This window comes from Mandrillus leucophaeus, unplaced genomic scaffold (assembly GCF_000951045.1).
Source record: "Mandrillus leucophaeus isolate KB7577 unplaced genomic scaffold, Mleu.le_1.0 Scaffold7, whole genome shotgun sequence".
NCBI classification, from domain to species: domain Eukaryota; kingdom Metazoa; phylum Chordata; class Mammalia; order Primates; family Cercopithecidae; genus Mandrillus; species Mandrillus leucophaeus.
Genome location: NW_012107585.1, coordinates 7,727,931 through 7,737,464, shown reverse-complemented (window position 1 = coordinate 7,737,464; position 9,534 = coordinate 7,727,931). Strand labels below are relative to the sequence as shown.

Here is a 9,534-nt window from a genome sequence, read left to right as displayed (position 1 = left end):
TTTTGAGACAGAGTCTCACTCTGTTGCACCCAGGCTGGAGTGCAGTGGCGTGATCTCAGCTCACTGCAACCTCCGCCTCCCAGGTTCAAGCCATTCTCCTGCTTCAGCCTCCCAACTAGCTGGGATTACAGGTGCATGCCACCACACCTGGCTAATTTTTGTATTTTTAGTAGACACGGGGTTTCGCTATGTTGCCCAGGCTGGTCTCAAACTCCTGGCCTCAGGTGATCGCCTTTCTCGGCCTCCCAAAGTGCTGGGATTACAGGCGTGAGTCACCACACCTGGCCTCGGGTGTGGCTTTCAACCTGGGGGCCTGACCGGGCATGAGAGTCCTACATGGGACTGTCCTGCTGTTTTCTCACCTGCACAAGGTGGCCGACAATACCTGCCCACAGAAAGGAGCAACTAGTGGGTTGCCTGGCATCCAGTTGGTGCTTAATAATGGCAGCTCTTATGACTGTGGAAGGCAACAGCTCCTGTGTGCAAGGAACTTGTGTGTCTTGTAGAATCAGGGCGACACAGCCATGCAGGAGAGGCTGGAGCAGCTAGAGAGGGACAACGTCATCATCGATCTGACTTTACTTACTTAAAATGTGACAAAACCACAAGGTATTCATGATTTGAAATTTTTATTTTCTGAAATGAAACCATTGTACATTGTACAAACCATATCTACTGATGGAATAAATAAGTGAAAAATTATACTGCTGTACAACACACCAAAAAAAAAAAAAAAGTCTTGAGAGGGGAAAAAAATTAGGTAACAGTGAAAAAAGGTCTTTATGCCTCTAACCAGGTTCTCGGCGATAATGAACATTCCAAACCATGACACTGTTTGCTAATGGGAGGTCACCACCCTAGAGGAATCGGTCCACAGCCTTCCGGGTTGTAGGTGTAAGTGCCAGCACTTTGTGGAATGTGTAGCCGCAGCTTCCCCGACTTTAAGTTTTGGGGGAAATTAGGTTTGCCCTGGGAGCCCTTGAGGCCACGGGGCCTGATGTCCACGGAAGGCTTTTGCTCGGGATCCCCCGCCCCCTGGCTCGAAGCTGAAAGGTCTTAGATTCTGTGGTGGGGGGAGGGCGAGGGGCGCAGGGTGGATGGGGGGCAGCAGCTCAGAGGAGCGACTGCGCCAGGGAAGGAAGCACATCGGATTTTTGCAGTCTCGTTATTCTGCGTGGAAGGCCTTCTTGGCCAGCGTGGAGTGCAGGGCTGCTGGCGCTTTGCCTGGCATGGCCGTGGTGGGGCCCAGCTGGTCCCAATCGCCGGCCCACTCCTACCTTCAGGCACTTCAGAGAAATACTAGTGACAGCCTCGGTATGGTGGACGTCGTCTTAGTCCTTACCTGCGCCAACTCCCCTTGCCTGTCCAGAGAGGCTGCTGCCAATGGCAGGGCCACCTACGCCTCTCTGTTTCTGTAAATGTGTGTTTCATTCTCCTTCAGCTGTCTTGGTTGTAGCCTCTCGTTTCCCAAAAAAGAAAAGGAAATAAATATCCAAATTCATCTCTCACCAAAATGGAGTTTTGCTGCAAAGAAAAATGTGACTCTAACTCTACAGGATCTGGAGGTAACGCCGCCTTGAGATGCGTGGAGAGGAACCACATCAGGTAGGTTCTGCGCCAGGATACAGGACACAGTTCTCAACAAAACTGACTGCCTAAGGGGCAAAATTGATAAGTACAAGGATTTTTTTTTTTTAAGACAGAAACCTTTCAGCATTGCTAACTTCAACATTAAGATTTTCAAAGTTTTTTTGTTTTTTTTTTTTTTTTTCCCTTATTTCAGGAGACATTTTGCATGAGGTATTTGAAATTCAGGAACATTTTGATTCTTCTTGAAGTGCAGGAAATAGACAGGATCCCTTGAAAAAAAATAAGAGCCTCACCCTCAGAAACTCTTAAAAAATGGAATCCAGCAGACACTTCCCGTGATGGTCAGGAGAAAGATCCACACGTCAAAGGTGGTACCTGAATATGCACCAATTAGCCCCCAAAAACAACAAAACCCGCAACCCCCACCCCCCCGGTAACACACAACTCAAAGGGAGTCAGAACTCCAGTGCAGTAAAGAAAGCTTAGGAAAAGGTTTAAGGTCTGAGGAGTTCATATATTAATTAAGAGCAAACCAGGCCTCAGAACCAAACAATTAGGCAGTTCGTCCAAGGGGGCGTCTCCGTTCAGTGAGAGGAAGCTGTTCCAGCGCAGGTGCGGGATGGGAGGGAGGGGAGATTGCGTCTCTCCTTTCTGGAGGGTGTGCAAATCTTTCCAATTCCTCGACGTCTTGTTTGTGGCCTTCGAGGCCCAGCCATCAAGGCCCGCTCCCTGGTGGGGACAGACGGCATGTTCCGGGGATGAGACACGGTCCAGCTGTTGGCTCTGAGAGTCAGAACAGCCTGTGAATAGGAAAGCACATGGATTCTGACCGCTGCGATCCTGCCTCTCTGGGGCACCGGCTGGGGCGTCGGGGGAGGCAAAGGGCAGCAGGTGACTGTGGATTTGAAATCCAAGCGACGTCCTATGAGAGAAAGTTCAGCACCAGCTAATCCTGCCGCCGGCTCCCAGCCTCCCCGGCCCACTCAGTACCTTAAGGACACAGCCTTGCAGTCAGCCAGAGAAGCCATTTCGTATTCGGAGGTCTGGGAGAAAGCACTAATGGGGGTGGTGGTGGTGGTGGTGCGGGGGGCAATAGAGAGGAAGTGCCAGAAAATTCCAAGGGCTTTGCATGTCCATCTGGGCCATGGTGGGCTTGGAGACGCCCAGTCCTGAACGCCCCAAGGAGGGGACAGCACAGTGAGTGCCCAGCCTGATCCAAGGAGCCGAGCCCTTGGGGACTATGCCCCAACACCTGCGTGTCCTTGGGCCCTGGTGCCTGGTACTTGGGGCATGCCTAAGGTCCCCCTGCACCTGCAAACCAGGTGGGCTAAGGAGCTCCTCCGCTCCACCCTGCCTGCTCCGATGAAGTCCTGGGGCAGGGAGGAGAGCGGTGAGTAGGGTGGCAGCTGCCGCCCGAACCAAACCAAGAGGGCACTTTGCAGAGGGGGATGCAAGAACCACCAGGATACATGCCAGAGGTCACCTCAAGGGCACAAGGCACAAAAAAAGAAAGCGGAAGGAATCGGTTGAACAGTGAAAAGCCCCGCCGAAAAGCGTTCCTGATCGGTACCACCCTCCAATAGCTTATATCGATACATAGAGAAGTGGGGAAAAAAATACAGCAGCAACACAAATGGAATCCTGGCTTCCGAGACAGTGTGCAGACACTCCTGAGCTGTCAGCCCCACCTGCCTCCCCAAGGACAGTCCCTTAAAGGTTTGAGTGTTTTGCTTCACAGCAGAGTTCTTCAGTGTCTGAGAAGTGACGCCGTTCTGGGTCTCCTTGGATTTGCACTTGGTAAACTTGAAACGTTAGTAGTTCTGTTCGCACCCAAGAGGAATCGCTGGGGCAAAGTTGCTCTAGAATTAATTGCTGATGTACCTTCCATGGAACATGGATCGGAGGCTTTAAAGCATCGTCTACATCTCTTCGGAGTTTTGTTGAGAGGCCTCCAGTTTCATCTTTTTAGAGGGTGGCACTCCTTCCAAATCCTTGGGGAGAGAAGTAAAGGGGAACACAGGTTACTAGGCCAGGAGGGCAAGTTAGGCTGGGCGGGAGGCCGAAGGTCGGCCCGGGAAGGAACCGAGGGAGAGCGGCTTTGTGGTTCCGGACCCGAGGCCCAAGCATGGACTCCAGAGAGTTCGAGGACCTATGGAGACCCTCACACCCGAACTCTTCCTGGAGCTATAGAGCACGGTGTCCCCTGGCCCCTGCCTGGCCCTATCACATGCCAATGGCCGGTAACTCAGGAGATTTCCTACACCGCTGCCTTGGACCCTAGGCTCTCCCCACTCATTCAGACTGGACCAGGAGTTGCTATTATCAATCTTCCCATCTGTGATTAATTGCTAGGGTGATCACTTGTGATTATTGTTTCAAGTTCACCTTTCCAAGTTATTTTTTTTATTGTTGAGACTGAGTCTCACTCTGTCGCCAGGCTGGAGTGCAGTGGCGCAATCTCGGCTCACTGCAACCTCCGCCTCCTGGGTTCAAGTGATTCTCCTGCCTCCCAAGTAGCTGGGATTACAGGCATGCGCCACCACCCAAGGCTAATTTTTGTATTTTTAGTAGAGACGGGGTTTCACCATGTTGGCCAGACTGGTCTCAAACTCCTGACCTCAGGTCATGTGCCCGCCTCAGCCTCCCAGAGTGCTGGGATTACAGGTGCGCACCACCACGCCTGGCTAATTTTTTATATTTTTGGTAGAGACAGGGTTTCACCATGTCTCCATGTTTCACCATGTTGGCCAGGCTGGTCTCAAACTCCTGACCTCAGGTGATCCGCCCGCCTCAGCCTCCCTGAGTGCTGGGATTACAGGCATGAGCCACTGCGCCAGCTTTTACAAGTTCTTTTTACAATTTTTTTTAGAGATAGAGTCTCGCTTTGTTGCTCAGGCTGGGGTGTAGTGGTCATCATAGCTCACTGCAGCCTCGACTTCCTGGGCTCAAAGGATCCTCCTGCCTCAGCCTCCTGAGTAGCTGGGACTACATGCATGTGCCATCATGCCCAGCTAATTTCTTTTTTTTTTTTTTTTTGAGACGGAGTCTGGCTCTGTCTCCCAGGCTGGAGTGCAGTGGCCAGATCTCGGCTCACTGCAAGCTCCGCCTCCTGGGTTTACGCCATTCTCCTGCCTCAGCCTCCCGAGTAGCTGGGACTACAGGCGCCTGCCACCTCGTCTGGCTAGTTTTTTGTATTTTTTTAGTAGAGACGGGGTTTCACAGTGTTAGCCAGGATGGTCTCGATCTCCTGACCTCGTAATCCGCCCGTCTCGGCCTCCCAAAGTGCTAGGATTACAGGCTTGAGCCACCGTGCCCGGCTGCTAATTTCTTTAAAAAAGTTTTTTGTAGAGATGAGGTCTTGCTATGCTGCCCAGGCTGGTCTCGAAATCCCAGGCTCGAGTGATCCTCCTGCCTCAGCCTCCCAAACTGGTTGGATTACAGGTGTGAGCCATGATGCCTGGTAATCTCTCCAAGTTCTAAGGCCATCTCCCAGAGGCCCAGACCGACTTTGCCATGTAGACTCCTGCTCCTCCGGGGCTGGGCACAGTGCCTGGTCTGAGCTGGACTCTCAGCATTTGCTGGGTATACATACGTGTGTGTGTGTTATTCTGGGGGAAAGGGTCTGTAGTTGTCACGGAATTCCCAAGAAACCCAGGACCCCAGAAAAGGTTTAACACTCACTCATCCATCACACAATTGTCTTGGGCATCTCAAACCTAACCTGTCACCTGAGACCAAACTCCAGACTGCAGCTGTCCTAACTGGTGCTCCCCATCAGCCTGGGAGAAAGCCCCAGGCCGGGATAGCCCCCTGAAGCCCCATCTCCGCCTGCACACCTCCCCCTCACCTCTGGCCTTGCTGATGGAGTGCCTTCCTTGTGGCCAAGAACATGGCCCCAGCAACCTTCCTCCGATAGAAACCACACACAAAATACAAAGCATTCCGCAACTTTCCTACTGACTTCTGAACAAACGCAGTTCCTCACCAGGACTGAGAAGGCCCTAGTGACCAGCCTGGTGCCCACTTCATCCCTCATCAGGCTATTCTCTTCCTCACCCATGAGGTTCTGGCCTCCCCGGCCACCCTGGCCTCTCTTTCGTTCTTCAAGCTGGCTCCTGTCTTAAGGTCTGTGCACCTTGGTCTGCCCCTGCCTGGAGAGCCCACCGTCCCAGCCTGGGCCCCCTTCATGTCCGGCTCACAGCCAGCCCCTCCCTGCTGACGCCAGCCACAACACCCTCTACCCGTGGCCTGTTCTGCTGCTGCTGCTGCTTTTTTTTTTGACATGGAGTCTCGCTTTGTCGCCCAGGCTGGAGTGCAGCGGCCGGATCTCGGCTCACTGCAAGCTCCACCTCCTGGGTTTAAGCCATTCTCCTGCCTCAGCCTCCTGAGTAGCTGCGACTACAGGCGCCCCCCATCATGCCAGGCTGATTTTTTGTATTTTTAGTAGAGACGGGGTTTCACTGCGTTAGCCAGGATGGTCACTATCTCCTGACCTCACAATCCACCCGCCTTGGCCTCCCAAAGAGCTGGGATTACTGGCGTGAGCCGCCGCGCCCGGCCTTTGTTTTTGTTTAGGATCTCACTCTATTGCCCAGGCCGGAGTGCAGTGGCTCAATCATGGTTCACTACAGCCTCAACTTCCTGGGCTCGTGATCCTCCCACCTCAGCCTCCTGAGTAGCTGGGACTACAGGCACCCGCCACCATGCTGGGCTGATTTTTTGTATTTTTAGTAGAGATGGGGTTTCACCATGTCAGCCAGGATGGTCTCGATCTCCCGACCTCGCAATCCACCCGCCTCGGCCTCCCAAAGTGCTGGGATTACCGGCGTGAGCCGCCGCGCCCAGCCAGCCTGTTCTGCTTCTTCACATCACCCTGTTTCTCTCTCACGGCACTTAGTGGGACTCCGTGACCTGCTTATATCTGCTTATCCTGGGCCCGTTGTCAGCCTCACCGTGGCAGGGAGGGACTAGGTATAGCCCCTGGTCCATGGTGGGTTCTCAGAGATCAATGTTGCAGAGAGGCCTCAAGTAGGACGTGTGATGGACTTGCAGAGATGGTGACATGAGCCCCTTCTGGGGAACCCTGGGAGCAGGGATCGCAGGGAGTCAGGAAGGCTGCCTTGTTGTCCTCTCTGTCCTTTTTTCTGTTTTTTTTTTTTTTTTTTTTTTTTTTAGACAGGGTCTTGCTGTCACCTAGGCTGGAGTGCAGTTGTATGATCAGAGCTCACTGCAGCCTTGAACTCTCAGGCTCAAGTGATCCTCCCGCCTCAGCCTCCAGAGTAGCTGGGACTATAGGTGCGCACCACCCACGCCTGGTTAATTTTGTTTTTCTTTTTTTGGAGAGACGGGGGTCTTGCTATGTTGCGCATGCTGGTCTTGAACTCCTGGCCTCAAGTGATCCACCTGCCTCAGCCTCCCAAAGTGCTGGGCTTACAAATGTGAGCCACTGCACCCTGCCAAAAATGTGTCACTTGAAATGTCAGGCTGTCTGCTTTACTGGAGTATATCCCCATGTCACTCACACCTAGCTCCATGGACAGTATGTGTGTCAGTGTGCCTGTGACAATGGTGGAAGAGGCCCAATTTTAGGTCTGGGTCTCCTGGAAGCAAGAGTAGGGGTAGTGGGGGCGATGTGAGAATGGTCCCCCAAATACCAGTACCTGGTATTTCCAGGTACTGCCGGGGGAGCACTGCATACTCTCAGGGTATGGATCAAAGTTTCAAGCTGAGCTTTTCTTCTCTGAGCTCAAGAGGCCCAGAGATCCCAGCCAACAACCTTGGTCTTAATATAAATCACCAGGCTTTGGTTTCTACTGTTTTTAACCAGATGGGCTCATGCTATGCCTGCTGGATCTGCAGCTTGCTTTTCTCACTGCACACTGCATGAATGTTTATCAGAACCTGGAAGGCCCAACCATGCTCTTCGAAACGGCTGAACCCCAGTCTGTCTCAGACAAGACCCGATTTCCCTAAGCAGCCCCTTTGTGCTAGGGCATGTGGAGAGGGTTCCACAGGGTGAGTTCCTGGAACAGGAGCTGCCGATCAAAGGGTTTAAAGATTTTGAAGTTGCTGGGCGTGGTGGCTGACGCCTGTAATCCCAGCACTTTGGGAGGCTGAGGGGGTGGATCATTTGAGGTCAGGAATTTGAGACCAGCCTGGCCAACATGGTGAAACCCATCTCTACTAAAAATACAAAATCAGCTGGGCATAGTGGTAGGCACCTGTAATCCCAGCTACTTGGGAGGCTGAGGCAGGAGAATTGCTTGAACCCAGGAGGTGGAGGTCGGAGTCAGCCGAGATCATGCCACTGCATTCCAGCCTGGGTGACAGAGTGAGACTCTGTCTCAAAGGAAAAAAAAAGAGTCTAGATTTACAGTGAAAAATCCTAATAGTGGTCACGTCCAATAACAATTCTGCATCTCGTGTCTACTCCACGCTAAGTTTTACCTATGTTCTCCCATCGAATCCTCATGGTGGCCCTAAGACAGTTCTGTGATCCCATTTTGGGAGCTGGGATTAAAACTTGGGCCCGACTCTGGAAGGTTTGCTCCTAACCACCAAGCCCCACTGCACCTGTGCTGAGTCATTCAGACCAGATTCCAACACAGAGTGATGCCCTGGAGAGGGGCCCACGCAGTGCAAGTGGGGTCAGCGGCACCACTCCATAGGAGGCGCCACCACTTAGGTTTCTGAAGTCTTGTCTTCCCAGCTCTAAAGCTCACCTATCTGCGGATCACTGAGACGAGGCAATGCTTTTGAGAACCCGAACAGACAAAACGCGGCAGCTGAGGCTGGGTTCAAGTCCCTTCATCCTCCTCCCACCCAGAGGCTCCTTGAGGGCAGAGGCCAGGAGTCTCATTACCCCTTGGCCCCAGAGCCCAAGGCAGAGCCCAGGACTGTGTTCATGGACATCGCCTGATGGACAAATGACAGTTCCAACGGTCCAACGACAAAACAACAAAACACAATGACGAAACACCTTTCAACGTACCCCCAACAACCCAATGGGCTCCCGGCCGATCTGGCTGCCCCTCTGAGACCTCGAGCGAGGTACCTGAGAGATTGCAGACGACTCTGCGGCCAGACCCGAGTCTCCAGACGGCTGCCGATCTACTTTCTCTGAGCTGTTCATCGAATGTTCCATCGAGGACTGTGAGTTCTGCTCATCAGAAGCGTCTGAGGGAAGAGCAAGAGGACAGGAGCTATTTTCAGACACGTGAGAGGCGGGGCCGGATGGGCCAAATACTAAAAATACCTTGAATCGCGTAGTTTTGGGGCCAGGGGTCTTTGAAGGCTACAATGAGCTGGAGGGCTGGAGGGCTGGAGGGCTGGAGGGCTGGGGACTCTCCTGTCGATTTTTCAGTGGCGCTATTTCCAGCAGCCAAGCCACACACGGACCCTGGTGTCTGCAACCCTCTCCTGCACACTTAGCTGCTGAGGGCCCTGGGAGGCGACGGGAGGAGACTGCAGTCTCCGTGCTGCGTGCACCCAGCACCCCCTGGCGGCCGCAGTGCGCACCAACAATCATGGCTGTCAATTCCTCTCTCCTTCAGCCAAGGTGGCTTCGTCCTCCTCCTTTAAAGAGCCTGCCCTCTCCTTCTGGGGAACATCAGAGGTAACTAACCTTTTGTAAACATTTCTCTTAATAATATGAGTATTTGGCCAGGTACGGTGGCTCACGCCTGTAATCCCACACTTTGGGAGGCTGAGGTGGGCGGATCAGGAGGTCAGGCGATGGAGACCATCCTGGCTAACATGGTGAAACTCCATCTCTACTAAAGATACAAAAAATTAGCCGGGCGAGGTGGCAGGCGCCTGTAGTCCCAGCTACTTGGGAGGCTGAGGCAGGAGAATGGCGAGGACCCGGGAGGCGGAGATTGCAGTGAGCTGAGATCGCGCCACTGCACTCCAGCCTGGGGGACCGAGCGAGACTCTGTCTCAAAA

General features: G+C 53.1%; 1 protein-coding gene across 1 annotated transcript in view; it reads right to left on the bottom strand.

Moving 5' to 3' along the window:
- Positions 1-612: 612 nt before the first annotated feature.
- The window catches only part of BCL7A (B-cell CLL/lymphoma 7A), a 33,717-nt gene continuing 24,795 nt past the window's right edge, over positions 613-9,534 (bottom strand). Inside the window, exons 7-8 of the mRNA XM_011964556.1 lie at positions 8,582-8,766; positions 613-3,581 (exon numbers count right to left, since the gene is read on the bottom strand). Of these exons, the coding sequence (XP_011819946.1) occupies positions 3,510-3,581; positions 8,582-8,766 (257 nt within the window). The 3' untranslated portion in view covers positions 613-3,509. The remainder of the gene's footprint in view (positions 3,582-8,581; positions 8,767-9,534) is intronic.